Source organism: Cygnus olor, chromosome 11, assembly GCF_009769625.2.
Source record: "Cygnus olor isolate bCygOlo1 chromosome 11, bCygOlo1.pri.v2, whole genome shotgun sequence".
NCBI lineage: Eukaryota > Metazoa > Chordata > Aves > Anseriformes > Anatidae > Cygnus > Cygnus olor.
This window is the reverse complement of record NC_049179.1, coordinates 12,133,830-12,158,376: the sequence shown is the minus strand read 5'-3', so window position 1 is coordinate 12,158,376 and position 24,547 is coordinate 12,133,830. Positions and strand designations below refer to the sequence as shown.

General features: G+C 39.7%; 1 protein-coding gene across 1 annotated transcript in view; it reads right to left on the bottom strand.

Moving 5' to 3' along the window:
* Positions 1–333: 333 nt before the first annotated feature.
* Positions 334–24,547, bottom strand: part of SH3GL3 (SH3 domain containing GRB2 like 3, endophilin A3) — a 53,422-nt gene continuing 29,208 nt past the window's right edge. Inside the window, exons 2-9 of the mRNA XM_040569591.1 lie at positions 17,367–17,435; positions 16,115–16,187; positions 14,450–14,593; positions 13,225–13,358; positions 11,649–11,807; positions 8,500–8,603; positions 7,118–7,245; positions 334–1,143 (exon numbers count right to left, since the gene is read on the bottom strand). Coding sequence (XP_040425525.1) covers positions 938–1,143; positions 7,118–7,245; positions 8,500–8,603; positions 11,649–11,807; positions 13,225–13,358; positions 14,450–14,593; positions 16,115–16,187; positions 17,367–17,435 — 1,017 coding nt within the window. The 3' untranslated portion in view covers positions 334–937. The remainder of the gene's footprint in view (positions 1,144–7,117; positions 7,246–8,499; positions 8,604–11,648; positions 11,808–13,224; positions 13,359–14,449; positions 14,594–16,114; positions 16,188–17,366; positions 17,436–24,547) is intronic.

Genomic DNA, 24,547 nt, shown 5'->3' with positions numbered 1-24,547 from the left:
AATGATACTCACCCATTTATCTCAGTGGAGGTCTATGCAAGCTCTGTGGTGCTAGGATCAGTTCACGCTTAGTTCAAAGGAATTTTTCTCTTATTCTCCTGCTATAAGAAAATTTTAATGGACATTATGAGTGTCATTCAATCAGTGACAAGAGAGAAAGATTATTAAAACTCCAGTGGCCAAGGTGTCATGAAACTAATAGTTTGGCTTTTTTCATGCATTTTTAATGTAGCATTGTTTTTTTCACTGAAATTTTATTTACCTAGCAAGAGTGACCCTCTAGTTCAGAAACAAATACCAGAACTATAGGAACAGAAGTGGCAACCACTGTTCTTATCCCACAGAAATATTTATTAAGTTTGGTCAGCAAAGTATAGGAATTTTTCATTCTGAGAACTTGTACTTAGTACAACAACATCGTACTATTGACAACAATCACTTTGCCTTTTGTCAACATACAATGCGAAACATGGATTAACTTGTTCACAATAAATTACAGTGTGATTGATGAAAAGAGCTCAATGACATCAGTAACTTAGGAACTGGTTACAGTTAGCTTCACTTACAGTATTTTTTAAAATGGTTTTCAATAGTAAAATCATTGCAACTGAAGATTTAAAAAAAAAACAAAACAAAAACACATACAATAATAGCAAAGAAATACGGTTTTGGAGCAACAGTGAGCTACCAGTAAACACCTCATACAGTGATCTTCAAGGCACAAAGCAAAAAAACTGGGTATGGGTTTTTTTGCAGGTTGATGGAGTCAGGGAAGGTAAAATTTTTTTTGAATATAAAATAAATACATTTTTAAAAAGACGCATACAAAAGTCAGTAAGTCAGTCAAATAGCAAGGCTTTCACAGAATGCCACACTGACAGCACATTTGTGAATCCATTTCAGTCATGAAATCATGTTCACAGCTTGAATGACACAATCACTGAGGCAAGGGTACCATCACTTCAACATAATTAATGGGGAAGAAGCCAGACTCTCCATTTAACATCCCTTCATACCAATTCTCATCGATCTGATTGGTCAAAGTTATGATGTCCCCTTCCTTAAACCCAAGCTCGCCTTCATTTTCTGGTTCAAAGTCATAGAGAGCTTGGCAGCAAGGCTGATCCATGTGCGCTGAAGAACCTGCCCCAGTGACAGAAACAAACAAACAAACAGGTATTAGAAGAGCTTCATAGCATCCCACTAGCCACTAAGCATGCAAATAATAGGTCAAAACATAGCTGTCTTTCCCCCCCCCCCCCAGTTTTACCATTGCTTTTACCAATTAACATCTGGTCCTTCTACACACAATTCTAGTGATTATTGTTTTAAAGCATAATTCTGTTCCTCCCTCAAGTTCAGATGCTACTTGATTTCTGCTCCTAGTTGCATTCCCTTTGCAAAGGATAAACAAAACTAACAGTTCAAGTAATCGCGGTTGTCAAAACTAGTGTGGTCTCTTTGGAGCAGTGGCCAGAGGAACTGGAAGGGTAGGATATGTGGAAGTGGAAAAGTCAACAGGAGAAGTGACAAATAATCATTTAAACTTACTGCACTGCAGCACACTGCCACTGCAGGAATACCTCTCAGAGGGCAGGGGCTCCATCTGTCCTACACACACACGCTAACAGCCTGGAGGCAGCCAACTGGATTTCCACGCACCTGTGCATTTGCAGGAGCAAGGCCTCCAGCTGCTCCTGCATTAGGACTTCCACCCTCACCTTGCTTGAGCAGTGACGATCATTTCTGGGTTACTGCTCCCTGAGTCTGTGTGTTCAAATCTTTTGCTACACATGTCCTTCATCTGAACTAGAGTGACAGTAATGTTAGTAATGGTGGTGGCTGTCAAACTATCTTACAGATGAAAACAAACAGCAACCCCACTGATACAGCACCTGGCTGTTCGCTCATGTCCTACTATAATGATCTTCATACCAAGTTACTCTTAAAATATTAATGTTACCATATGTAAACACAGTAGTAAGTACATATATTTACAGGAAAACAAATATAAATTAAAGTAGAAAACAATCACCATTAGCAAAATAAGTTATCAATACAGCTGTCTTTTTAAAGATTCTCACAAAGAGGTTGTTGACTGGCTTGGACCTCTAGTATAGATACCTATATGTAACATATTCCTTCATTCATACTTATGAATAATAGCTTATTCTAATAAAATGTAATCCCACGTTCAAATTGTAAAGCTCAGCTCTGTGGGCAAGGACTAGCTAGAGGTTCAACAGATGCTCAGCCATAACAGATTTTTAATAATACATGCAGCATATTGAAGTAAAATTCTGCTAAGTTGTAGTATGTTTATAAATGAAGAATAGGGAAAAAGACTTCATGCTGCTACCACGTACACAGCAGTAAAACACCTTACAGCATGACAAACAACTCTTCAATCTTCCAGTGCTTCAATTAAAGCAGTTAAACCCCTGAAGTTATTCTGCTTGTCTCATTTGCAGCATTGCCACAACTGAAATATTTTGTCTTAGCTCTCTCTCCAGGCTATCACACAGGCTGATCACGTAGTCAGCCCAAAGAGTAATTTTTGTTTGGGCAAATATGCACCCAACGATAATGCAATACAGATAAAATAGCTGAGATGTTAAAAATGAATGCTGTACTTTTTAATCTGCAAATCATGGTAACGTGTAGGCAACTACTGAAAAGTAACTGTTCTGATATTTTCTAGCAACAGGGATCAGAAGTCTTTTAGGAAACAAGGTGACAAAACAATGATTCTGGTGATCAGTAGATGAGGATGGGTGAAAGCATCTTTTTAATTGACAAATATATAAACACGAGTAATATTTGGTGTTACAACTGGGAAGTAGGAATTAATTTTCTGTTTTGTGGATACGTTCCATCCTTTAGAAATAAAAGCTCTTTTCTATTGTTATAACAACGGGAGAGAACTGTCAACACAAAGAGTCCCTTCAGCCAGCCTCCCTGGGATATTGCTGTAACAAAGCTGGACTATTTCTCTGCCCGTGGAAGGCATGGGGTAACAACAAAGTTTAACAAGAACAAACTGAATTACGGCTACTCTAATTCAATGGCCCAGGCAAAAGCTTGGTTCTGGGCATATTTTTGCTGAAACAGTCCATGCACAGAAAAGAAGATGAGACACAGTTTTCCAACAAAAATGGACAGACTGCATTCAAAAAAAGCTGAGTTATTTTCAGAGTCTTTGCCAAGGTAGAACTGATACCAACTCACTAGAACTGTCAACAGCAGAAGGCAGTGCTCTGAATAATTGACAAAGTTCCTAGCCTTCACCAGCTGCTCCGAGGGGACTAATTTACTATTGCAAGTCAGTTAATTTCTGACAGTAAGGTACGTGATATGAGATGGATCACATTTGGTTCATTTTAAGCTCCAAAGAACTGAAAAGTGTCTGGCAGCCTGGAAAGATTTTAAAATAATGGTCACAGCCAGTACAACCGCTTTCACTCCAGGCTGTAGGATCAGTCAAAGACTTCATTAGAGTCAGGCAGCTGCTGCTACTGTACAGCCCGATGAGACAAAGCTTCCCTGACAAAGGTGATGGGGGCAGCACTGCCTGACGGTCTGCAACACACACTGCTTAACATCATAGAATTGGTGACATGACTCCAGCCTTTTCCCGTCTATTAAATACTTGCACGTCTTCTACTGTTGCAGAGATTTAAGCTAAAGAAGTACAACCTTTTCTTCCTGCAAGCAGGTTTTATGTTAATTTGCCACACTATGCCCACCTCCTTAATTTCTGCCACTGTGAAGCTAAATTGCCACACTTCATTGTCACATATTCAAAGATGACTTGTCATAGTCTCTACATCACTTAAACCTTGACAGCACAAATGGAAAAACCACCAGAAAGCAGGTTAAGCATCAGCTGTCTGTGACTTCTCAAGCGTTACAGGATGAAACCAGGACACTCGATGTTTTTTGTTGTTGTTCTGTTTCCAAAGGGAGTTACTGCCCATTCCTGCACCTACTCTTAATCTTCTATACCACGATGTATACATATGGTTGCAGAATTATACTTTAATAATCACAAACTGGAAGCTTGCTAAGTTAATTAGTCCAAGTATCCCTCACAGCTGTGTAAACATTTAGATGCTTGTGTTAAACTGCAGCGCGTGGCAACCAGACCCAATTAGTTCATATCATAGTCAAACCTGACAAACAAAAAGAATGAAAGGCATGATGTAACACATCATTTAAGAGTTTTAAGATGAACCAGATGATGTTTATAGCTTCAACTGATTAATGAGGATAACAATAAATTAGAACAAAAATACAGATTTGTTATCTGTGCTTAATCGAAGTAGCTAAATAATGTACAACATTAAAAAGATGTTTCTGTGATTCTAGCCCTGCAAATGTACGCAAGTCATTAGTACTATATAATCCCCATGTGTCAGGAACTGTACAAAGGAAAATACCATTCCTGCTCCAAGAAGCTGATACTTAACCTAGAAAGCTATGGTGAAACACAGGAAAAGCCATTTCAACACTCAAAACTGGACTGTGGTAGTTGTGCTGAATTATCACAGCTTACTTTGAACTGCCCTGTTGATTTCCATGGGCTCACTGAATGCTAAGATACTACTTACATTTAGTGACAGCATCGGGGAAATTAAAGCTCTACGTTTTGACAGAGCCAATGCGTAAACGGGGAAAATTAAGCAAGAAAGTGCTTGTGTAGGATGAAAAAGGTTTCTAAGCAAAAGAAGAAAGCGATCATGATGTTATCCCTCTATCACTTGGAGACCTTAAAACATTTACCAGTGTTTTGCTTAGAGCCACCTGGTTTGCATTTCTAAACCACAAACCATAAATCAAATCTGTTTCATGATTTTAAACAGGAACAGGGAGGTTTTCCCATTTACAAGCAAGGCATATTCACTCCACTGTAATTCCACAGAAATTCATATAGGTAACTTTTGAGTATTGAACAGGAAGAACAAAGAAAACAAACAATGATTTCACTTCTTATTGTACCTGCTCAGGAGGTAAGCACAGCATCCACAACTATACCTTCTTCAGGAGGAAAAAAAAATTACAGATGTTCTAAGTACTATATGTGTCTTTCTGATATTATTCACAACATTAATCATAGCAACTGTTACTGATTTTTTCCTATCCCTCCTCTTTATCTCTTTCATGGTTATGTTTTCTTTTCCATTCTGATAGTACTGAGTGAGCCAAGCAGTTAAGTAAAAACCTATCATTTAATGATATGCAAGCAGCTGATGCAGTAGTCAATGAATGGAAGTGGCTCACTCCTTCCCTATCTTAGTAAGCAGTGGTCATTTATTTTTCAGTTCATTCACTGAATTTTAGCTTATTAAAACCACCTTTTTTTCTTTTTTCTTTAAGTAAGTAGGCTGGAAACAACCTTGAGAAGTCACCTAACTTGTCTTTTGCCTAAAGGCTGGACTGATTACCTTTAAAGGACGTCTTAGATCACTCCCATCATGATTATAAACCACTATAAGGTGTGTACTGCTTTATCTCTGTTTTGACATACTAGTTAATGTACAAATGCTGAATCTAAGTCTCCTATCTCCACTGCACATGTAAAGCAGGAAAAAGCCTATATAACTTGACAAGTAATTGATAGGGGACTAGTAATTTTATACTGGATTCTTAATAAAGGTTGCCTTGGTTTTGCTGCTTTCATCCAGATGTGCTGTGAAAATAACTAGAAACTTAAGGATTTATGCATTGCTGCGCACATTTCCAGTGCTTTGAATGAAATGTGTGCTTGCACCATGTCTTAAGAACCAGTGGTCTGAATTGAGAGGAACGTGCAAGAAAGGAGTTATCTCCCTCAATCCCATGTTCAAAAGCAACACAAAATTACTGTCTTGTTATTCGGGCAGCATGGGGAGCTTCACTAACATACCTTCAAGTACCCTGAAGCACAAAAGAAACAAAACGAGGGACAGGATCTTGCTGGGTGGATTTATGCTGCTAATCTATTGCAATCCCAATCAGTATGGATTGTGTAATAGCCTTATTTTATACCAGAGTGCAAGAAAATTAAAGACTCTAGAAGGAACATGAAGTTACAGCTCTAAGCTTTATTCTTTCACCTTTAGTTCTCTTCTTTCTCTCCCAATAACCTTTAAAAAGAAGAAAGACCAGAAGGAAGGGGAAACCGGAGAGTTACAAACAAGAAAAGAAGAAAAAAGAAAAAGTCTTCAGAAAAAGATCCTAGATCTCATGCCAAATAGAGAAGGAAACTTTAGGCTCACTGCCTCCTCTCTATTTTCCTTACAAATAATGTTTATGGAAAAAAACTGGCTTTTTCATGCTCTTTTCTTTGCATATGATTGTATTTTGTGTTTTGTTATTCGTCTCTCATCACTCTCTGTAGGCACAAAGGAGATAAGGAAAAAAAGTATTCATGAGATAAAGAAAAGTATGAGATGAGAAAAAGTTATTTCAGTGAGTAGTAACCTTAATAATTATTACCATTCCCACAACTTTCAAGGGCTTTCATCAGTTGTTCTTTTTGTGTGTGTATGTGGAATCGGGATCTAACCACAAGAAGGGATCCTACTCCCACAGTAACGGGTACCTGAAAACTTCAGTTCAAAAATGCACGCACTTTGCACACGTATTTTAGGGGAATGAAAGGCCATTAAAGTAAAATATATTAATAAAAAATAAAATTAGTAAGGCTGGGAGTAATCTTTCTGAATTTTACGTGGTTAACAGTCAAGATCCTGTGCTGATCCTTTACGGTCTAGTAGACTGTGGAGAGAAATTAGCATCTGGAGATGTTCCATACAGTGATGTAACACACCCACCTTAGGCATCTGTCTTTTCAAGACATGAACTGCTTTCTGCAACTGACTCTCCCTCTCTCTCCTCCCACCCTCAGTGGCAATACAGAGAACCTAAAAGACCAAGGAGAATGCCACACCTAAATTTCAGATGGTGAAAGATTGCTGAGAGGAAACCTGCTTCACAATTCCATTTCCAAATCTGGGAAACAAATGGGAGGCAAATACATGGATACCGATGCCTCATGAATCCATCATTCTCACAGTACAAGCAACAATCTGGTAAAACACCCACCAACACATTAATTCTGTGGCCACAGGCTTACCTGATGATTTTATGGAAGAGCTATATGCAATCCCATTGTGCTGCTGATTATCACCAATTTCCAGGGTTGCAGTTATTACAGGCTTTGGCTTAAATTCGCGTTTAGGCCGACTAGATACTACATTTATTCTAGAACATAGAGAAGAATGGCAAAAGATTTACTTGAAGGAACAAATACTTATGAAGTTTCCATCTAGAGTCTGTGCTTTTGCATTTGAAAAGTGGGAAAAAAACACTCCTGTTGTGTGTTGGGTTTTTTTGGTTGTTTTTTTTTGTTGTTGTTGTTTGTTTGTTTGCTTTTTTTATTATATATTTATTTGGGGGGGGGGGGGTTCATATGTATTATTCGCTTAAAACTGCTCAATTCTAATGCAATATTTGAATTCCAGCAAGTCCTTATTTAATGCTGTGGTCCTGCTGACAGAGGCATAAAGCTTAACAGCCTAAGTCTGAGAAGTGCTGAGCATCCACAGCTGCCACTGAGTTCAGCAGAAGTTCCAGGAATGAGCTATCTGGAAAGCTCTACTGTACATGACATATGCAGAAACCCAGCCAGGACAGAGGCCCAGGGACTGCATCTCAAACAGTGCTTTTTTTATTAGAAAAAATGGGAAACAGCCATTTGGTCAGCAAAACTGTCTTAGTACCTCTTCCTGTATGCACGTGTGGCCCAGCTGAGAGCCTCATCTCACTGGCCCTCTGTGGCTTTTGGGGCAGGGTACACAGGCACAGCTGCTCCTGTGTGATACTCACAGCCACCACTTCAACCCAAATAAAAAGCCCCACAGAGTTATACAGATTCTGTGACTGTAATGTTAGGCTACGCTACAGTGGTCCACAAATCATTTAGGTCTCCTGTTTTCTGTTTGTTCTCAGGGTGACTTACACCAAATTAATGACAGCAGCATTTTTTTCTATTAGTATGACACAAAGTATTTGGGCCTTTCACAAGTACATTCACCACAGTCGTATTCCTAGCCAGCTGGCAATTCCCTTACTTTGCTGCAGAGTTTTGTTATACCCCATAATCTCAGTGAAAACATGCCAACTTCTCAGCAGTCTCCCAAATACGGTTCAGAAAGTATGCAAGTTTAAGTAAACCTACAAACAAATGGAGGCTGTCCTGATTAACCTCCGCAGATGTGAGCGAGGGATTCTGCACACACTCAAAGCTTTCTGGGCAGATCTTGCGGTACATTAAAGGCTCACAGTGCAGCAAGAAGTTGCCAGGTGGCAATGGTTTAAAGCAATGAACTCCAGTAAAGCACACCGAGTGCGCATCTGTGAGGTGGTGCTACAAGATCTGTTGCTTCAGCGACGTTTCACATTCATGAACCTGAGCAGCAAAAGAGGTTCAACATTTTCTCATGGGTTCAGCCTTACCGGTTTTGCAGCTTGCTCTGCAGATCCTCCAAAATTTCTGTGGATTGTTTATGGTAATCTAGCGCTGCTTCTACAAACACAGCCAACTGGCTAACTTGTTCTACCTGAAATATAGAGAGGAAAATAGTTTTAAGGAGCCTGCAGTACATTCAGCTGAAAGATAAACAAACACTTCATTCAAAACAGACCTGGTATCTCAAAAGACAATGATACCTTGTGGGACTATTGAAAAAGAGCATATGTGATTCTATCAAAGAAATTGCCAGTTGGAACCTGAACAAAACTGAGGTGTAACTTCTAGTTCACTAACTCAGGGCTGGGTCCTTGAGTCATTTCCTTTCACAATGTGCAAATCCCTTTTGCTTTCAACTTCCAAGCCAGCTGTCTGTCAACACCCAAGCCTGAAACGGTTAGAGGACATGACCCCTTAGCAGGTGAAAGTGGGGCTTTTCTAATCAGTGATGTTAGGAGAAATTACGCTGTGACAACTCTTGTGACTCAGCCCCATTAGTGTTTATTAGTGATGTTTACAAACTGCAGTTCTGAAATTGTCTGGAGTTACCTCACTAGATGGCAGCATTTTATAAACCAATAAATGAAACATGATTTACCTACTATTACCCAAACCTATTTGGATTGAAGAAGTATCAGCCAATCATTCAAAAATACGAATATTGGAGAAAAGGGAGGATGTGAAAGAGAAAAAAGAAACTTTTTTTTTTATTCACAAGGTAACAAATAATCTCATTCCCGTTACCGTAACACAAACGGAAAAATTCAATCTGTACTGTGATCTCTGATGGAACATTACCAAATATTTATTTATCCTCTTCCTTTAAGACCACATTAAGAAGACAGAACCCAAGAAGTCTGACATGTTCCCATTCCACCGTGTCTTCAGACATTGGATCACAAGAAGGTGTCTGAGTAAACTTTCTGCAAATGTTTTACGGACCCATGGTAATTTTATGCTATACTTCGTCTGCTTTTACTCAGTTAAAAAGATTATTAGAAATTCTTCTGGGATTCCAAGAGAGCCAAACATTGTCACATAGCATACAGAAATGAAATGCACAGAACCAAATTAACAGCTGATACAATTCCATCAAAGTCAAGAGAGAGTAATGTAAACCAGCTGAGGATAATGCACAATGTGCCTGGGGTTTGGATGGAGTGGTCAGAGAAAATGGATAGACAAGGAATGTCCAGACAAGACGAGTAAAAGCCAGGAAGAATATGGAACTGGGGATTAGGAGAAGAAAGCGAGAGAGACTGGGAAGGAGCCAGGGAGACTTGAGGGACTAAAAGCCACTTAGCTAGAGGAGCCTGAGACTGGCTGAGTGGGAAAGGCAGGAAGATGGATCTGATAAGAAGTGCATAGAAAAGTGTCTGTGTGGGAGGTCTAGAACTAGCTTTGCATAAAAAAAAAAAAAGAAAAAGAGATGTGGATCAGGACTGAGTCTGGGTGAGGCACCTGGCAAGATGGCTGGGGACCAGAGCACTGAGAAAAGAGATTGCAGGGCAAGAAGGTCAAGAAAGGGAGACATTTGGGGAATTGGGAAGGACAGGAAGGAAGTGACTACAATTACTATCCGTGCAAATCCAGTGAGAAAGACTGGGCTTAGACAAGAAGGCTGTAATGAGAAGTTTGAGGACAGGAGAGAAATTGGGTCAGCATGGCAAATGGAAAGGAAAGAGCACAGTTTTCTTTAAACAGAAACAATAGAAAGAGGGTATGGAAAAAGACATCAAAGGGCCATCCACTTCACTACCCTCCCAAAGGCAGAATCAGTTTTACTAGTCAGTCGTTCCTGATCTTGTGGCTCAGGTAAATCACTGTATTTCATACACTGTTTCATCTTTGCTTTGGTGCTTTGGCTAATGATAAATGTCTGAAACATTTCTCAGCTGCTTATGCAAAGAAGAACTATCAAATGCATACACCGCAGCTGGCCAATTGGTAGAGCCTACCGTGGAACAGCGTGCTGAAATTGTTGATAGAAGATGTTAAATTTTTGCAGCCTTAATATAGCTTGTACTGGTATAACAGCAAGGGGTGATGAACTTATGCACTGCTGTAATGAATGTGTGCCGCTCACAAGCAGTTTAGGAGCTACTGCCTAGTTTATAGCTGGCCATTACACTGGTAGTCAGAGACAGAAGTTGTCTGCAGGTAAATGGTCCCACTTAACAGCTCCTCCTTTCTGCAGTTTGCTCCCAGAAGACAGCGCATTTCTTGCTTTTTAAGCATGGTTTCTGTGATACCGTATCTACAGAAGAGAAAGCTTTGGAATAGGCCCTGTCTTCCTATTTCTGTTTGAACTTGACTGGGGCTAATATGGTCTAGCGGAGAAATCTCTGTAAAATCAAGTAATTTCTTTTGTCTTTCATATTCCAGACAAAAACAAACAGACAAAAAACCTGACACGTACTCGTAAGAAACTAATATTGTGTGTCCTACTTACAGATAGCAAAATGGCCTCTAAAACACTCTTCCATCTCTCTTTTCATATAATTCCATGACTATATGGGAGAGCACATCCCGCTATTCTGCTGTATAAGCGCTGAAGAGAGGATTATCGCAAATCACCACAGTTGCTAATTTTTTAGACATAATTTCACGGTGGACTTCGACTCAGCCAATGTCCAAGTACTTGAGCATAACCCACATAAACTCTATGCAGTAATATTTACAGCCAAGCTATAGTTGTAATTTTTAGAGCCAAAATTATCCAGATCCTTCAAGTCAGCAGCAAGGTTTTGTGTGTTAAGTGAGCTGCTCCTGCAAATTAGCACTGGGTACATCTCTCTTGCTCGTGCTTTAAGCAGCTGGTCTGTGACTAGCTTCTCCTTCCCCCTGATCTCCCTGTATTCTGCTCTCAGACAGTTCATTGCTCATAGATAATAAAGCTACTTGAGACGTCTGTGTCAACCTTGTCTGAGCAATTGTATCTCCAGAAGACCTTGCTGAATTCTTGAGTACTCCCACGCACTGCTGTGCATAACGTTCCTCTCTGAGACAAGGAAAAAGGTACATTCTCTGCCTTCAGTCCTTGTCTCCTATGAAGGATGGGTCAAGCTTTATCCAATCCCACACACATTTCCCACCTGGATATACTGCAGCAAACAAAAATGCAGGACAGACTTACATCATTTTCTAAGAAATTGAACATGCTTCTTTCAGCTAGTTCCTTTGACTCTTCAAATTTTTCTACTGCTTGTTTAACTTCTTCATCTGGTATCTTTCCAAGACGTTTCTTTTTATAATCATAATCCAAACGACGACCTTCTAGTTTCTTCAAATGATGCTAAATAAGACAGAACATTTAGGAGGAGGTCCAAATGGGACAGGCCCATACAAACACATAGTGATTTAAGGAAGTTTCAGTTGGATCCAATTACAGGGATATGAAGAATCAAAAGAAATGCCAGGCTCAGAGATTATCCAGTCCATCCCTTTGATCTAAGGCAGCATCAGGTATGTCTGGGACTGCATACGTGAATGAAATTTTAAGTTGTGTAGACTTTAAATAAACAGTCATCTGGTAGGACCTGGGGAACTGGCTACCTTGATTTGGTAATCTTAGGCACCCAGGTCATGGGATGGAGTTTATTAAATGTGCAACACCTAACATTGGATCCTGCTTCTAATTTAGAAAATCCAAATGTGCCCCCCGTGTTCTATACTTAAATGAATTTTACCTCTTGAATTATACACAATATGACAGCTAACATTAAGAGTTATTTTCCCTTCTCATTCCATAAGCAGTATTCCAACAAATCTTATGTTCTTGCTTTCTTTGTTAGGTGTCAACCTGACACTTCTATCTGACATCACTATACAAGCTTTTCTGTTGCCAAAAATCATGGGATTGACAGACTAACAGAATGGACTGAAAGTGACAGTACAAAATGCTCATTAAAGCTAACATCAAACTATTTCTTTTTATCAGTCCAGAAGAATGACAACTGAAAACGGTTATGTATCATAGGAGACAGCTATAGACATCAAGGTATTATTACTAGCTTTTTGCTCTGCTTTCCACATACACGTAAACAAATAAAACAACTTTCTTTTCCGCATTTCATCAGGGAATTAACTTGCTTATTACCTGAGTCTATTGGAATCAGACTCAGACAGAGACTGCCTAGCTTTCTTTTGAATTGTCATTTTGTAAACAAAAGCACGGAAAAAAACTAACTTTAAACGTTAAAAATATGTTCCTCAGCATCCTATATTTTTCCCAAAGAGGAATATGGCACTCAACATTTTAAGGCACTTTTGAGATCACTCTGTGATTGCCCTGAATAGCCTTCTTCAACAATCAAATTCAGCCTCTATAATAAACAGCCTTAGGCTGACAGAGAGAGGTTGCAAGACAGGATAATCAGTCACAGTAAATCGCAGCTTACTCACATGTTCAGAACAACTAATAAAAAATGTCGGTTAAAATAAAAGAGCAGAAAAATACAGAATACAATTTTCTTTGCTGTCCTTCTTGCACCGAATGTACAGGCAATATGGCAAACTGAGCAAGTTAGACAATGGAGAGAAATAGCCAGACATTGTTTTTAAGCAGATTTCATCACTATTTTGCTAGAGACACAAGCTTAAATGCAGTGAAGTTTATTTGCCTTTTTGCTTCCACAAAAAAAACACTCAGAGAACTAGGGTTTAATTGACTTTGATTACTGATAAATGAAGCTTTACCCTGGAAAACTTACCCCGATCTCTTTTAAATCTTTGTCCTGCAATAACTGTAGAGGATCGATGAAATTTTGTTTGACATTAATATCAAGTGAGTCCTTCACTTCTGCCATTTGCTTCATGCTTTCACCAGCATCCAGTAGTGCAAGGCCTATAGTAAAGAACATGCTACTTATATCTCAATATATGTAAAACAAAAAATGTGTTTTATGATACAGTTCTTTCAAGTATCTTTGTATCTGCTGTAGGATGTTGAAAAGTAAAAAAATAATGTAAACTATGCGCTTGATTTTCTCCTACAGAAAATTAGAACTGGAATATTTTGCTCTATAGTATATTCTGCAGGATCAACATCTTCCCCTATGCAGCACCTCCTTGGGTTTTTTGAGTCCTAAGTTCCTATGCCTACACAGCTCTTACTACTTAGAGAAGGGCCTTTGTGTGTGGAATTGCAGACCTTAACAACAGGGCATAAAGAAGTCAGCCAGCTCTGAATTTGGCTTCTGCACACTGTCGTAGCCCAAGCCAGAGTCCTGTAGCCCTAGTCTGTGTTCTTTCCCAAATATGGAACTCTCCTTTCCTCATGTACATTTCTTGTAGTTTCCCTCTCAATCCCAGCTGTATCAAAAAACACCCACTAAGTAGCTCTGTGACAGTGCTTCAAGTTTGTTCCAGTCAAGCCTACACATTGTGCATGCTCTGCAAGCAATGCCTCTGTCAAGATTTTGACTGTGAAGTTTCAGCATATTTTCAGAGGAAATAGGTAATATTTGATTTACCAAAGAATTGTAGCATGGCCAAGCTGGAGTGGGTCTTCACAAAAACAAGAAAATGCATATTTGAGCATTGCTCAAGCATTGCTCCAAAGCACAAAGACACCAAAAGCACCCACAGTTCCTCCAACCCCCAAGATTTTTTTCCATTAATTTAACTCTTGAATATAGGGTAACCATTTTTATTTAAAGGTTAAAAAAATGCATTGCATCAAAGGATCACTCTAAATGATTTACCTTTGACAAGTTAGAAACTAAAATGTTTAGAGACAGCAATAGTAACAATCTACCTGCAACAGAGGCAGACAAATATGTAGAAGCAATGTGTATTATTATATCAATCATCCCCTAATCACTATACTTAGCTTTCCCTCTTACCTGGATCAGCTATTTACATAGTTTTTCACTGAGTAATATTCTGCGAAGAGCTTTATACTGAAATATTCTCGAAGGAGGTACACAAACTCACCAAACATAGAATCATCGCCAAGCTCTCTGCCATACCGTATCATGCAGTCTCCTAGGAGTCCTTCTGTCTGAGGGTAGCCTGTGGTTTTAACTTGTCCCCTGATCTTTGACATAGTGTTAAGCATTCCCAGCTTGGCCCTGTATGCTAATAAGAACATGAACAAAAAACAGACAAAACATTTTTTAAATTAATATATTTAAAGCAATAAATTATTTAACAACAACCTCATGAAGCAAGTCACTAAGTTAGTCTATAGACCCATAAGCTTTTTGTTGTCAGTACTGCATAGTCAATGTTGAAGTAAGATTACATACAGCAGTATGGGTCACATGAAACTGTTTTATTCAAAGCTGAGTGGGCATCATCTCTCCAGGCAGTTATCTAGTGGGAGCGCTTATCGCCTTCTGCTGATATTCACCAATATTCACATTCCCTTGGCTATTTTTCTTTGTGGATTCCTCTATTAAAAGCACTGCAGAAAGCAAACACAAAATGGATACAAGAACAGACGAAGCCATTTTAATGCTCTTGTTTGTGAGAGCTTTACAGAACTTTTTTCCCTGCTTTTTTCTTGCTTCCACTATTCAAGACAGTAAGAATTTATTTTGCAGAAAGGCTGGGTACATAAAAATTAATAATTTATTGTTAGCCTGCACATATCATGACAAAACCATGCAATTATTCTTGGAATGTTTTTCTAATCTACTCCTTATGATTAGCTCTCAACAACTTCTTCAACACAGTGATAGCCATGGGTAGGGTATTCCTAAGGAATGTGGACCATGGTGACTAGCTGCATCTTGAACACCCTAGCTGGGCCTTGGTAAAGGGTTGAATACTACCATCCTTTTGTGGACACAACCCATTAAATATTTCTTCTGTAGACATTAACAACCTATTAAACTTATCCAGGGATGTGCATCTCATAAGGCACCCAGAACGGACAGCTATCTCTGAAGTCATTGGTGTAGCTACTAAATGTAAATTCAGTCAGACAGTTGTCAAAAAAATGAAGGTCCTTCCAACAGCTGGTTTGAATAGTCCATCAAGCTCTTAACAGCTAATCTTTGTGACCAACTGTAAACATAAACATGCACCCTTTCTTGTTTCTTAAACTAAAATTTGAGAAACCTCTATTAACTGACTACCCAAAATCCACTGAGACCTTCCAGTGTCCAGAAAAAACAAAGCTTCACTCAGATTCTAGGTAGGCAAGTGACAGCCCTCTTCTCCATGGCTTCATAACCACCAGTACCCCGATGGCAGCAGTGCATGAGTTAAATTCAAGGGCCTTTTATATCTCTGCTAAAAAAAATGCTGGCATTCTCTTTACTTTAGGGATCCATATCCCACTCCAGGAAATCCAGCATAAATAACACAGATGCTGTATTGCTGTCCCAGGCCATCCAAGACACATCATGCATGCACAACCTGTATGCGCCCAGTAAGACCAACATCATGTGTTGTGAGTTGCATTGCAGATCAGACTTGCTGCACATAAACTTTACAGTTCCATTTTACAGTACAGTTCATTGTACACACCGCTGAGGGTCTCCAGACATCCAGAAACCTCACAATAATGACCTAATTAAACCACCTAGGATGAATTTCTGAGTAACAAGATAATGTTTAGCAAAATCTGACACCTACTTTTCTCTACCCTACCTGGATTTGGCTGAAGATACTCTGTGGATTTTGACAGCAGCTCTGCTACAGCTTTATTAGTAACATCAATTTTCTGAAAAAGAAAAGTAACCAAAAGTTAGCAAAAAGCAAGCCTGTTACTAGAAAGTTTATATTTTGATTAGATATACTATTCTAGTTGATTGTGAAAATTTATTTAAAATAAAGCAAATGTGGTAGATTAAAATAAACAGTCATGCCATGGTTGCGACAAGATTGTACCAAAATTAATTTGCAGTTAGCACACGGAGAAAAATTTTGTATCAAAATGTGGGGACCTACTTATCTCTCAAGCTCATAAGTCTCAAATGCTGCTTATGCATTCTAGGCTACACTTTTCCTGGCAACCCAATGATTGTTACTATGACTGCTTTTCTCCACAGTTGAAAAAGATTTAAAATTTCCTAGCTCACAGTCTTGGGGTCAGGGCCATTTAAAGCAGTGGTTTGCACTGTCTTCCCATTTAATAGTTTCTAAAATGCTATAAAATCACATTTCTGTGTTGTTTCTTTTTTTCTACCTCTGGGTCTGCATATCACTTTTCCTCTTATAATGCAGAAAAAGGAAATAATTGTTCTGAAGCCAAAGAAATTGAAACCTAGAAGCCTGTTTAGACCATAAATCCTAAATATGCACGTTGGAAAAAAAAAAAAAAAACAACTCACACAAGATTTTTTCTTCAATCTGCCAACAATAAAAACTGTGACCTAGGTCCTCTATGTACATTTAAAATATATAGAAAAGACAATGGTGATAAAAAGCACTTAAAAGCTCAAAAAGGAGAAAGTGACATTAATGCAGTTTGATTTGAAACACCCACCATGAATAAGTCAATAACAAACATCTCCATTTCCACAACAATTCATATTAATTCCTGACTAACAAATATAATTCTGAATTAAAAGAATTTTTTCTCTCTCGCTAACTTCTCACATAGACAGAGGAAAAAGACAAGTATCTCTTGGTGCTTTGCACCAGTCTTGGAGGAGCTTCCCTTCACTGTCAAGAGGTGTCCGTGGAACCAGCTTCCTCTGTTCAGACAGCCTTTCTGCATGTCTCCCTTGGCTGAGCTGACAGGAATCAAGGATAAATTTGCACTTATTCTTACATATTTAAGTTTTGAATTAAGTATTTCCCCCATGTAAATCTATAATACCATTCTAGCATTTGAAATGTGAAAGACTTTTGGTTTTGCAATAGCTTAGTGTTGAAAAACGTACGTTGCTTTCCTTACCCTTTCCATCTCTTGAAATTCTTCATCTAATTTTGTTCCTTCAGCTCCACTTATTTTTTCACTGAACAACTGTAAAAGACAAATTTCATAATGATAAAAAAATGCATCATTATTTTTAGAGAACAAATATCTCTGAGAGTCACAAGAATTCACCCCAGATTAGAAAATATACAACTGTGCAGGAGAAGAGTAACCTTCCTCTTGGAAATGAAACGCTTATTTCGATAGAAACAGAGATGTGAATTTACAACAGAAGTCACAGAAGTGACTTCTCATGCTTTAACAGTTTGTACCCTAAAGGCACAACCAACACTGCATATTTCAAGCAGAGTGACCAGAGTCTGTCTGCTGGCAAATCCAGAGTAACGCTTCCAGGGATATTTCTCCAGCTCTGTACATCTGAGTGCCTTCTGGTCCTTCATGCCATTAAGCCCACAGATACAACTCCCATCCATGCTGATGGCAATTACACGCCGTGCAGATCTGTGGAAGGAACCGACTCAGGAAAGATGCTGCACTGTGACCACCTGCGTGACCGAGCATCTTTATGACACTGAAAACAAAAATGCCACACATTCTTCGGAAACTCTGAGCAATGGTTTGAAATCAAGGATTTCAGTAAACCTTCTTAAGACAGCTATAACGTTATCCACCTTTTGCATAAAAACTCCAGGCCATCAGACCTGAGTTTGGTCCTTACTAAATCATGGCTAGGCATAAACAGTCTAGCAGCTCTCAGCTGGCTGCTTCTTGCAACGTACGGCACCTGCACTGCAACAGAATGAAAAAACAGGCAGATCCTTACCCAGCGTGACACAGCCTTTGAAAGCATTACGCCACTATGAGACAGGTCATTTAACACACATTAAACAAACATCAAACAAATTCCTGTTTTTGTAGGAATTATCCTAGTAGACATTTCTCTGCTTTAATGGACTCTTAGCACTGAATCTGTAACAGCATGATGTGAAACCCAGGCCTGGCTCATTGACTGCTGGCATTCCCCAAACCTGTCCCCGGTAAAGTGTTTTGTTCATCCTCACCACCTTCTAAAAGAGAATTTATTTCCCTGAATTAAAAGGGCCTCGGAGACTTGCATAATCTGAAAATGGGTCATGGCTCTTTGCAGCGCAATGCTTCCCTCTTCTCAGCCGCAGCCTGCACGGCACAGGTGTGCAGGGAGCACACTGCCTCACCAAAAAGCAGCAACGAGCTGATGAAGCAGGGCTGGGAGCTCAGCGACAGCTGACCTTGCACCAGTATCACTGGTGCCACACACCCAAAGGAATATACCTGCTTAAGGGAAAAGGTGAGTTCAAAGAGCCGTGCTACTAGTTACTTCTATTGGCTTTACAGTAAGACTCACAACTTTTGTGCTTGGTATGCCAAGCAGCCTACAGACTTCACAAGATTATCTCTTTTCCAGAGCACTGATAGAACAGGCACAAAAGCAGATCAGAGATGAGGCAGCCCAGGCACCAGGGAGCTGTGGCAGTCAGCACCTTCCCACCATCAGATGTCACCGCAGAGGAGTGACCCCAGGCCACGAGCGGAGGGGGACACGGCCCGCACCTCCGCAGGTATGTCTGAGGAGTCCTTGGGCAGGGATGGAGAAAGGAGCTGTTACAGAAAGAAGCTTTTACAGAATGTGAAAAGCTGCCTATCAGAAACCGTGCAACTTCTTTATGCCGGCAGTTTGTCTCTTTTCTGTGTAATGGTAATTCCTGAAACAATCAGTGCTATTTTCCACAGCCTCACACAGGTTTTCCTTCTGCAGCAGGCACTGAACAGATCCACAGCTTCCTGAGCCCTCGCACGGCGATCCCTTTCAGAAGGCTGAGTGCAGCGGGGGAATTATCCTTCTTAGGCTGAAGTTGTAAAATCCACATTCAGCATCTACCCATAACTGTCTCATTACAAATAATCCATTTATGTGTTGGCAGAGGATAAATGCAGTGAGGTAACGTGATTGCTCGACTGTGAAAGCATAATTAATAATAAATTACTGCACCAAATGGCTATAACAATGAAATGTCCCGCCCCTGGAGAGAATGGAGCTGGACATTTCAACAAGAAGCGGGGTGGACAGGTAGAAAGTTCACTCACTAATGATAATGCCAGAGATTTTAAAGAAAAAAGAAGAAAAAAAAGAGAAAAGAAAAAGAAAACCACCCAACAACTCCACTGACTCATTGGAAGACTGACAAAGTCTGAAGAATGCAGTTTCTCATCTGCTACACTGCAAGGTGATATGTGCTCAATAAAAGCCTTAAGGCATTCTCCATTTATCCACTGGCATCCCTTAGCTCTCCCTGGCTTACCATTGGCTATACATGGTCACGCACACCTCCCTGGATTAGCAGTCCAAAACTTAGGCTTGCTGTGTTGTTGCTGTTTTTGCCAGGAGTGCAGGGGCTGATCCAAGGCATTTCCACTCGGCTGGCAGGGCTGTGCTCCCCTCCCAGCGTGCAGACATGCCAGCACCAGGCTGTAGCCTGCTCACCCTCCCTGCACATGCATCAGCTCAAATACTGCCATTCACCTTTAGTTTTGGTTTCTCTTCTGCAGCGTTGCAAAACTCCTCGCTGTGTTTTAAACGGGTAACATTTGGTGCTGCTCAGCAAGGGAGAAACTGTCTGCAGCAGCCCTGAGTCACTCCTTGCATGGGGACCACTGGGCTTGCTGAAGCAGCAGGGAGTGAGGAAAGCATCAGGGTTGGATCCAAGGTCACGGGACAACGGAGGTTTCCATGCACCAGCTCTCAGAGAGCGAGAGACATTCTGTATCTACAGTTTGTGGAGAGTAATGGAAAAATTGAATTATCAGCTTGGATGATGGGACGGAGCGCACTCCCAGAGCCTGTGGAAGACATCAGCCTGGTGTCTACGTTCAGCTTAGAAGAGGTTAGAACCTGGAGGGCTTTTCCAACTCACCCAACTGATTCTAAATCTGCATTTACAGTCTGTGGGAATGCAGCTACACAGAGCCAGCCATGGGATCCGCAGACATGGTTTCATACATACACCAAAAGCTACCTAAATAATGCACAACAAAATCAAGGAGCAAAAGAAAATCAAGGAGCAGAAGAAAAATGTTTGTTCACACACAAACATCAATGACACTGCAGTTTCTAACCCAAGCAGACACTTTCAGTGAAAATTAATCTGAGCTCCAGTTTCCTTCTAAAAGGAGAATGAGTACCTCAGTGCTCACAGAGATATGGTAGACTGATTCCTTACAGTCCATAAACTGTTCTGAGCTTCTGACAGTAAAAATTGGTATAAAATTCTAATGGTTATCATTAAATTTTACCATGACAACTTATTTCATATTGGTATAACCAGGACCTGCTTTACTATTCTCACGTTTAGAAACACAACAGCTTTTATTCTGATCACAGCGAATTTAGGAGTTATAAAACCAGTACTGCCACTCTTCCAATTAAAAGTCACAGGACACCAAATTAATCATTGCAAATGGATGCAGAAAGGAGACAACTGCTGAGTTTTAATTCTCTATCTGCTGAGCATCATTTACATGCATTATATCAAGCGGCAAAATGCTTTGAACTTAAATAGAAGCCTGCCCAGCTACAGGGCCGTGTAATTACGAGGCAGCGTCTATCGGTGTTTGTGAGTCAGCTAATCAAAGGCGAAACTGCTGCCGTCACACAGAGCCTGTACTCCGTGGGAGCCTGGAATTGTTTGCACGGGAAGAATGCTGATCTTCATCTCCAAACTAGGCAGCCAGGTGCCATGGTGCTGAATCTTTCATTACACAGGGACAGAGCCCAAACACTGGGCCTCTGAAACATCCAGATCACACCACGGGGCCACCACTCCCTTACTGCTCCAGTGCTAGGCCCGAAGCTAAAGCCATTCGGCAGAGCTAATTGGGGTTCCTCCAGATCACTATTTATGCCCAGGAACAGCTCCCCACCTGCAAAACGATCAAGTTTTCTTCCTCTCAGGTGTCTGTGCAACACCCTCCATCACATTTGACTTGTTAAGAGTCAGTGAGGTTGGAGTAAAACAAAGCTACCCTAAAGCACAAACACAAAACCAGTTTCAAATCTCCCGTTTTACTACCACCTCTCCTTTGCAGTTATGTGCAATAACTGCCGTGCCACAGTTCGTTACAGACCTTGCACGCTCAGTACAGCAGAAGAGAAAACCTTTTTGCATAAAGAAACACCACAGTTTGTACACAAATGCTCTCGGTTGCAGCTTCTTGCTAGATCCTGCTGTTGTTTGTAATAATGGAAACTGAAATAGGATGGGATCACTGTGGAACTTTCTAGGAAGACATATCTGGGGAAAAAAAAAAAGTTTTTGAAAGAAACCACTTCAGCTATAGTGATTTCTATTTAAGCTCTGTATATCCAACTATTGTTCAACATGCAAACTGCAATTTTGTTACACAGTCTTAAAAACCTGCAAATATTTATCTTCCGAGGAATTTATATTCCAAGAAATTCTCTGAAAAAAACATTTTTTCCATAAACATAATATCCAGATTTTGTTCTCACACCTGTTCTTTGTTACTTTAATTTCTTTACGGTAATTTAATTTTCTTTTGATTTGTTCTCTTGTAACGAAGCAAGAGCAGAGCACACAAACTATCTGCAGTTTAAACTAAAGTCTACGCCTCAAGAAAACTCTGAACTAAAAAGGCCTCAAGCCTCCATATAATTTTTCAGTACTTTTATCTGAAGTATGTTAAGATTTATACCTCTTATTGCACAGGAATGGTGTACTTCTCTGCTCTCAGATGGGTTGTGAAAACAAGCTTCAGAAGAACGCTGTCTTTTTCCAGTGCTTTGTATACCACATCCACTAAATGTGAATTGCAATTCTTTTTCATATTTCACTAAGGAGGGTTACTGAGCACCAGAAACTGCCAAAAATATCCCAGACCAACAGAGAGCTGATAAAAATCTCAAAACAATTACCCTATTTTTTATATATCCACTGGGTATTTTGTAACACAAGTTAATACGGTTCTTGCCGGCCAATACCTGCGCACGTGCTCTGACCTTCTTTTTCACTTGCTTTGCCTTTCTTTTGCAACAGATGTTTGAACCATCACAGGTTTTTTGTTCTTGAGCTCTGTGTTTCAACAGTAGCTGAGTAAGTCCTTAATTAGCCAGCAAAACTCCCTTGTACATAACTGGCCAAGAAGTCATCAAATGCTATTTAATGACTGAATGAAAGATATCTTACGCTGTTAAAGACTGAGAGCTTTTATTGACCCTTCACCACGTAACAGCATTTATTTTGTTCTGAATGCGTATCTGTTGAAATTATCTGTTGAAACTTTAATGGCATGGAAAATTCCTTCATTTGTCACAAATATGCACGCTATTGAACCCAGGAGGCAAAACCTAGATTTTAAGGGGAGAAAAAAATATTTTAACTAAAAAGCCCAAAGCTATGAAAATATTCCTTCTAAAAACAGAAAGAAGCAATCAATTGGGAAAACTAATAGATTCAGCCCAAAGTTAATACGTAGGAAGCCAGGAAATAATGTAACTACCCTGCTCCAGTTCCCACAGAAACTTATCGCTGGGCCAAGCTGCACAAATACATTAAGGCATATCTTCAAGTACCGCGCTCAGCGCAAAACACTGCATTCCAGCATGGTTAATGCATAATAGCTACACTTCTCTTAATAAAGCATTAAACCTTTTGGTTATTGCCCTGCAGCCACGTAATCGTTTGGTGTTAAGTCCTTATGCACAGACGTAATACAATGTGACAATACTAATGGCTTTCTGAGGAATTATTATTTTTTTAATTACATGCCTGTCATAAGCAATGGGAAGAAAAAGATGGCTGGCAAGGTGTCTTCTGGCTGAAGCAGTGTTTCCTTGCAGTGTCCAGCCTCCTGAGGGGAGAGAGACTTATTTTTTTGTCCTTTTCCAGAATGCTCTTTCAGATTAGAGAGGCAAGGTGCTGGCCTGTCTTCCAGGCCAAAGGGGTTAGTTGGCTACTTGACTTGTACTCAGGGCTACAGGGGTGGTATAAAATCTCCCTGAATTCATCAATGCTTGCACATGGATGTTTAAGGAATTGAGGCTAACAGCTTATGTGCAATTATAAAACGTCCTATTCTATTTTAGAATTTATATGGGACATTAACACTGATTAAAAATTATAATCACGTTGCGGATACAAAGATTAAAAGAGCATTATGATGGTACCTACTGCAGAGTACGTTGTTATATGAATGCAGGGGGAAGACAAAAAAAGTGTTACATACAGCTGGATGTTTCTCTTGCGGCTCCCTGCCCTTCACAAAGAGCTGAACCAGAACTTCAGAAGATCACATCCACAGCCACAGGAATTCATGTTCTAGCATTTCACCAAAGATCTCTACTCCCAGATATTTCAAATAGAAATATAAATTCATCAGCTATAGTACGTGCCTATACTTCAAAGAGAGCCCACGACTGTGCTCACAGTGTTGAATAAAGGAAGGGCATGTCTTACATCCAAGCTTCCCTTAGGGATTTGTGATGGATCCACTAGCAAATCCCATCTCAGCAGCAAACAAGAATCACAGTACCCAATAGAGCTCTGTTTGGTTGGTTTTTGTTTGTTTGTTTTAAATATGAGGGATTTAAAATATAGACAGCATTGTGCTACATTTGAGGCCCGATAAGATGCATTTCTTTAAAATGTTTCTTAAATATTCCCTAATTTTAAAAAACTTAATACAACTTATAAAAATGAAACGTAAGGCCTGAGCTCCATTTCATTTTCAAAGCACAGTCTTTTGTAGGAAATTCCATTCTGTACTAAAAACAAACAAACAAAAACTTCAAACCCAAAGCAAATAAACAAAACAAAACCCCACCACCCAGGCCCTCTATAAGGACACCAAAAATCTCAAGGGCCTGTTTCCCAAGCAAAACATACCATCTCGTAGAGATCTCTGAATCACACACACAAAGTTAAATAAATGAACAAAAGTACTGGCAATGTTTTTTGTATACATGAGGAACATTCTTATCGCCACTAATATTTATGAACCCCTGATTTCATTATTTGTAACTTCTCACACAAACGGGTCCAGGAAGGTCACAATAGATTATTTTTACAAAGGCAGATGAACTGAGGTATAAAAGAATGAGATGAATAAAGAGGACCAGAGGAGAAATATGTTTGCAATATGACTCG